The 7,121-nt window shown below is 36.6% G+C and overlaps 1 protein-coding gene across 1 annotated transcript; it reads left to right on the top strand.

Moving 5' to 3' along the window:
• The first annotated feature begins 975 nt into the window (after positions 1-975).
• LYZ (lysozyme) lies at positions 976-6,864 on the top strand. Its single transcript, XM_003259506.4, has 4 exons — positions 976-1,179; positions 2,729-2,893; positions 5,140-5,218; positions 6,084-6,864. The coding sequence occupies exons 1-4, from the start codon at positions 1,044-1,046 to the stop codon at positions 6,148-6,150; spliced, it is 447 nt and encodes a 148-aa protein (XP_003259554.1). The 5' UTR covers positions 976-1,043; the 3' UTR covers positions 6,151-6,864.
• The last annotated feature ends 257 nt before the right edge of the window (positions 6,865-7,121 follow it).

Below are 7,121 nucleotides of genomic sequence, written 5' to 3'. Positions count from 1 at the left end.
GGATATATGTTTGGGTAGGTTTTATTTTAAAAATGCTGTTGCTTTCTAATGACCCCTTATGTTCTAATATGGAAATGGGAGGCAAAGTGTTGTGAAAAGTAGTTGGTAAAGTAGGCCGGATGTGGTGGCTCACACCTGTAATCCCAGCACTTTGGAAGGCTGAGGCAGGCGGATCACGAGGTCAAGAGATCCAGACCATCCTGGCCAACATGGCGAAACCCTGTCTCTACTAAAAATACAAAAATTAGCTGGGCATGGTGGCACATGCCTGTAGTCCCAGCTACCTGGGAGGCTGAGGCAGGAGAATTGCTTGAACCTGGGAGGCAGAGGTTGCAATGAGCTGAGATCACGCCACTGCACTCCAGCCTGGCGACAGAGTAAGAGTCCATCTCAAAAAAAAAAAAAAGGTAGTTGGTAAAGTTGTTCACATGAACCTTATTTATAATAGTAAAACACTGATTTATAATAATAAAAAATTTGCTATAGTAACAAAAAGAGTCTAGAGTAAGAAACTAGCTGAGCAACGTGGTGTCACCCTATACACCCATTAAGACAACAGGCACATGTGTCATGTCCATTTTGTGGAAAAGATATGTAAAATAATTTTAAGTAACAAAGATAAATATAAAAAAGTGAATGCATACAAAACAATTTCACGAAATTGAATGTTACTTAAAAATCACAGATCATTTTAAGGTGTACAAAATAGTTATTTTTTTCTTTATAATTGCTCAAATTCATAATCAAACAGAAGAAAGTTCCTGTCTTGGAAACAGTGCTATGCCCCAATTCTTCCAGAGCCAGTACTTTAAACAATTCAATTTCATTATTTTCCTGTAGACTAATTCTTAGGAAATCAGCGTATCTCTCTTCAAGCATTAAAAAATCTCTTTAGAGTCAGTAGATCAATAGACAGTTTCTGTTTTCCACACAGCTGAAAGGGTGGAGCCCTCAAACCACAAGGGGAAGAAGGAAGTTAAAAGATGTTAAATACTGGAGCCAGCTCACCCTGGCCAGCCTAGCACTCTGACCTAGAAGTCAACATGAAGGCTCTCATTATTCTGGGGCTTGTCCTCCTTTCTGTTACGGTCCAGGGCAAGGTCTTTGAAAGGTGTGAGTTGGCCAGAACTCTGAAAAGATTGGGAATGGATGGCTACAGGGGAATCAGCCTAGCAAACTGTGAGTCTACTCTCCATACTTCCAGAGAATTAGCTACATATGGAACAGACACTAGGAGAGAAGGAAGAAGAAGAAGGGGCTTTGAGTGAATAGATGTTTTATTTCTTTGTGGGTTTGTATACTTACAATGGCTAAAAACATCAGTTTGGTTCTTTATAACCAGAGATACCCGATAAAGGAATAAGGGCATGGCAGGGGAAAATTCCATTCTAAGTAAAACAGGACCTGTTGTACTGTTCTAGTGCTAGGAAGTTTGCTGGGTCCATGAGATTCATGGCACATGTAAGCTGACTGAAAGATACATTTGAGGACCTGGCAGAGCTCTCTCAAGTCCTTGGTATGTGACTCCAGTTATTTTCCATTTTGAACTTGGGCTCTGACAGCCTAGAGTGATGCAGTATTCTTCTTGTCTTCAAGTCCCCTGCCATGACATGGGATTTTTTTTTTTTTTTTTTTTAAGACAGTCTCATTCTGTGGCCCAGGCTGGAGTGCAGTGGCATGATCTCAGCTCACTGCAACCTCTGCCTTCTGGGTTCAAGTGGTTCTCGTGCTTCAGCCTTCTGAGTAGCTGTGATTACAGCTGTGCACCACCACACCCAGCTAATTTTTTGTATTTTCAGTAGAGATGGGGTTTCACCATGTTGGCCAGGCTGGTCTTGAACTCCTGGCCTCAAATGATCCGCCCACCTCAGCCTCCCAAAGTGGTAGGATTACAGGTGTGAACCACTGCACCTGGCCGACATGGGATTTTTAACAGTGATGTTTTTAAAGAATATATTGAATTCCCTACACAAGGGCAGTAGGAACCTAGTTCCCTTCAGTCACTCTTTGTATAGGATCCCAGAAACTTAGCATGAAATGTTTTATCATTTTTATCTACTCTACTTGATTAACTATCTTTCATTTTCTCCCACACAATTCAAGATGTGCCATGAGGAAAAGTTATTTTACAGTTTAGTACATAGTTGTCAATGTAATAATCTCCGTAGTTTTCAGATTTAATTCAGACATTTCCCCTCAATAGCTATTTTTGAATGAATGAGTGAAGGGATGAAATCACAGAATAGTCTTGTTTTCAAGATTCTAACTTGATATCCAAATTCACCTTTAGATATTATAAGAAAATTTCTATCAGAAAATCCTTACGTTTTTCTGATTTAAAAAAAAGCATTTTTCCATCAGCCTATGTATCTGCTATGAATTTACAAAGTCTATTCAACAGCTCTGTTGATTTTTCTGTTCTTGGCTGAATGTTGCCTGAGGGATGGGAGCACGCACGGGAAAGGTAAAAGCAATGGAAGAAACATGTATTTTAATATTTTTAAAAGTATGTTATATTGTTCATTAGTGTTACAAGATGATTTGCATTATAAAAGGATTCTCTTACAAGTCCCTTATCTTAACACTAAAGTGCTAAGATATTTTATAAGTAAATCTTTATACTTATAAAACAAATCATAAAATAGAAGTAGCTAAATAGAACTGATTTTGCTATAGAGTATAAGTCACTTAGTGTTGCTGTTTATTACTAAAAATAAGTTCTTTTCAGGGATGTGTTTGGCCAAATGGGAGAGCGGTTATAACACACGAGCTACAAACTACAATCCTGGAGACAGAAGCACTGATTATGGGATATTTCAGATCAATAGCCGCTACTGGTGTAATGATGGCAAAACCCCAGGAGCAGTTAATGCCTGTCATTTATCCTGCAATGGTAAGACAAGCTAATATTTGACCAATCTGGTTATACTTACAAGAATTGAGATGCAATACAAATGAAAAAGCCTTGAAAGGTTCATGAGGGACCTAGAAAAACTACATCTCAACTTCCAGAAAGTCATTATTATTTTCCTCATAATTCCCTGAGTAAGAAATTAAAGAAGTGGTATCATAAAAGGTTGATGTTTTTTAATATACAGAAGTTTCTGGAATGACCTATTAATTTACTGTCAATGGCCTTACTGATGCTTTGCCCAGAACAATGCCATTGCTCCTGCCTACTCTGGGGAGGTTTAGGGAGAATTTAGTTGTATGGTCCTTTTTCAATTGTTTTACTTTTTTTTAATGAAATGTTCTAAATGTATGGAAAATTAGAGACATTAGTATAATAAACAGCCATATGCCCATTATGCACTTTAAAAGTTGTTAACATTTTGCCATAGTTGCTTCTTCTATGTCTTTTTTTTTTTTGCTGAGAGTGTTTTGTTTTGTTTTGTTTTGTTTTGAGACAGGGTCTCACTGTCCCCCAGGCTGTAGTGCAGTGGCACCATCACGGCTCACTTCAGCTTCAAGTGATCATCCCACCACAGCCTCCCAAGTAGCTGGGACTACAGGTGTGCACCACCATGCCTGGCTAATTTTTGAAAATTTTAGTACAGGCAAATTCTGTGTTGCCCAGGCTGGTCTTGAACTCCTGAGCTCAAGCAATCTTCCCACCTCAGCCTCCTTAAGTGCTGGGATTACAGGCATGAGCCACTGTACCTGGCTTCTGCTGAGAGACATTTAAGTGAATTAGGAACATGATGATATTCCATTTCTAAATTCTTCAGTTTACATCTTCAAAAAATACAGTTCCTGTAGAATTATTATTGTAAATAACAAATTAACTTAAGGATTTATTTATTTGGGGTGAAACAAATATTTTATTGAACTCATAAAAATAGAAATACCATGTGGAATCTTCAGTGTCAAAAATATTGCAGAAATCTTGCAAAGTTGATATTATTAAATTGTTAAATATTAAAATTCCCAATAGAGAACATTAATTTTATTTCAAAAATCCAGTTAATTAAAAAATTTATATTATATAATAATCTTTGGTCATTAAATAAAAATTAGAAAATACAAATAAGAAAAATAACACCCATAATCTTACTACCCAGAGGTTTATAACCATGGGTAAATTCTGGTATATATTCTTCCAGAATGTATATCAATCATGTGTATGAATGTTAAATTATATCATACACATATATACCCACATACAAACATGTAAATAATGTGTGCTTTTGCAAAAATTAAATTGTATTGCCAGGCGCGGTGGCTCAAGCCTGTAATCCCAGCGCTTTGGGAGGCCGAGGCGGGCGGATCACGAGGTCAGGAGATCGAGACCATCCTGGCTAACACGGTGAAACCCCGTCTCTACTAAAAATACAAAAAATTAGCCGGACGTGTTGGCGGGCGCCTGTAGTCCCAGCTACTCGGGAGGCTGAGGCAGGAGAATGGCGTGAACCCAGGAGGCAGAGTTTGCAGTGAGCCGAGATCGCGCCACTGCACTCCAGCCTGGGGGACAGAGCAAGACTCCGTCTCAAAAAAAAAAAAATAAATAAAATAAATAAATAAATAAATAAATTGTATTATACACACTGCTTTACAATTTGCTTATCACACAAAATTATTTGCATGTCAGCAAATACAAATCGGTTTTTAATCATCTTTTGCTCCATTTTCCAGATGAGAAAAAAATACAAATCTGTTTCATCATTTTAAAATAATGACTAGAATTTTAATATATGAATATTCTATAATTTACTGATCCAACTGTTACTACTGAGCACTTAGGTTGTTTCCATTTTTCCCTCATAAATTGCTATGAATAGCTTTGTGTATACATCTTTGGGTGCATTTCTTATTTCTTTTGGATAAATTTTCAATAATAGAACTGCTGAGTAAAATATCACTAGGTTTTTTTTACAGTGTCTAGTACAAAGAAGACCTTTAATCATTTCATTAATACTTCCAGAGCTTCCAATGACTTTGGTAAATGAAGAAAAAAATGCTTCATTTCATGCTGAATGGGAGAGAATGAAGAGAGTTTTCCCCAACAATCACACATATATGGACTCATAGAAAATAATATCTTAGCATTCTTTCCACAGCCTAACAGAAAAAAGCTGACTCTACCTAAATTTAAAATAAAATATCTATTAAAGATTTTATTCCTTACCACCTGTCTTTCAGCTTTGCTGCAAGATAACATCGCTGATGCCGTAGCTTGTGCAAAGAGGGTTGTCCGCGATCCACAAGGCATTAGAGCATGGTACGTCTTAAGTGTTAAAAGGGAAAACTATTTTACTCTACTGTTGATATATACAATGAGAGCAGACTTTTAAAGACCAAAGTATGCTAATGACACCTAAAAATTGCAGCTTTTGGCTTATGCTAAATAACGTATTACCTATATCCTTGAAGAAACAATCTACTTTAACTGATCCAGAATCTTACTCTTTTACTCCTCAATTTATTTTAGGGGATTTCTAGAGTTTTAAGATGATTCACACTCTATCAGTTCCTTGTCATATCTTGAAATTCTTTTTAGAATAAGTAAATGTGGGCGGGGCACGGTGGCTCACGCCTGTAATCCCAGCACTTTGGGAGACCGAGGTGGGTGGATCACCTGAGGTCAGGAGTTCGAGACCAGCCTAGCTAACATGGCAAAACCCCGTCTCTACTAAAAATACAAAAAATTAGCTGGGTGTGGTGGCAGGTGCCGTAATCCCAGCTACTCGGGAGGCTGAGGCAGGAGACTTGCTTGAACCCAGGAGGTGGAGGTTGCAGAGGATTGCGCCATTGCGCTTCAGCCTGGGCGGCACAGTGAGACTCTGTCTCAAATAAATAAATAAATAAATAAATAAAAAATAAATGTGGCGTTCACTTTGCAGTTGCTGCTGTACAACGCACATTACTCAATCTTTATGTTCGGCATTCTATGCTCTACTGAGAAATTTGGGTAGGAGTGAAGTATTTTGTATACATATCTTCATTTAATAAATAGCAATAGCTGGGTCTATCTTACTATTTTATCTATTGATAAAATATTTTGTTTCCCCAAGGGGTGTGAAGTATGTATATTACAATGAAGATATGTTTTAACCTTTCACCATTTGCTTCATCTTTTTCTACAGGGTGGCATGGAGAAATCGTTGTCAAAACAGAGATCTCCGTCAGTATATTCAAGGTTGTGGAGTATAACTCCAGAATTTTCCTTTTTCAGCTCATTTTGTCTCTTTCTCACATTAAGGGAGTAGTAATTAAGGGAAAGGTCACACTACCATTATTTCCTCTTCAAATAAATTATATTTTTACAGAAGCAGGAGCAAAATATGGCCTTTCTTCTAAGAGACATAACATTCACTAATGTGGTTATTTTATATTAAGCCTACAACATTTTTCAGTTTGCAAATAGAACTAATACTGGTGAAAATTTATCTTAAACCTTGGTTATCAAATACATCTCCAGTACATTCAGTTCTTATCAAAGAAATAACCCAGACTTAATCTTGAATGATACGATTATGCCCAATATAAGTAAAAAAATAACAAAAGGTTATCTTAAATTGATCTTAGGCAAAATACCAGCTGATGAAGGCATCTGATGCCTTCATCTGTTCAGTCATCTCCAAAAACAGTAAAAATAACCACTTTTTGTTGGGCAATATGAAATTTTTAAAGGAGTAGAATACCAAATGATAGAAACAGACTGCCTGAGTTGAGAATTTTGATTTCTTAAAGTGTGTTTCTTTCTAAATTGCTGTTCCTTAATTTGATTAATTTAATTCGTGTATTATAATTAAATCTGAGGCAGATGAGCTTACAAGTATTGAAATAATTACTAATTAATCACAAATGTGAAGTTATGCATGATGTAAAAAATACAAACATTCTAATTAAAGGCTTTGCAACACATACCTTGTCTGTTTTTATTTAGACTCCTATAGTGTCTCTGAAGAAAAAAAATACAAATATTTGAAAAAATATGATTTGGTGCTCTTAATATCTCTTATATCCTTACTTACCTCACTTAAATAGTCAGATATTGCTGGAGAAAAATCCACAAACATGCTGACAGTTCTCACTTTAAATTCATAACCATAAATCTCAAATAAGCCCTCAAGCCTGCCTGACCATTTTAGTTACTTCTCTACAATCCTTCCATTTTTATG

This window comes from Nomascus leucogenys, chromosome 10 (genome assembly GCF_006542625.1).
Source record: "Nomascus leucogenys isolate Asia chromosome 10, Asia_NLE_v1, whole genome shotgun sequence".
Taxonomy (NCBI): domain Eukaryota; kingdom Metazoa; phylum Chordata; class Mammalia; order Primates; family Hylobatidae; genus Nomascus; species Nomascus leucogenys.
The sequence above is the reverse complement of the archived record's forward strand: the minus strand, read 5'-3'. Positions and strand labels throughout refer to the sequence as shown.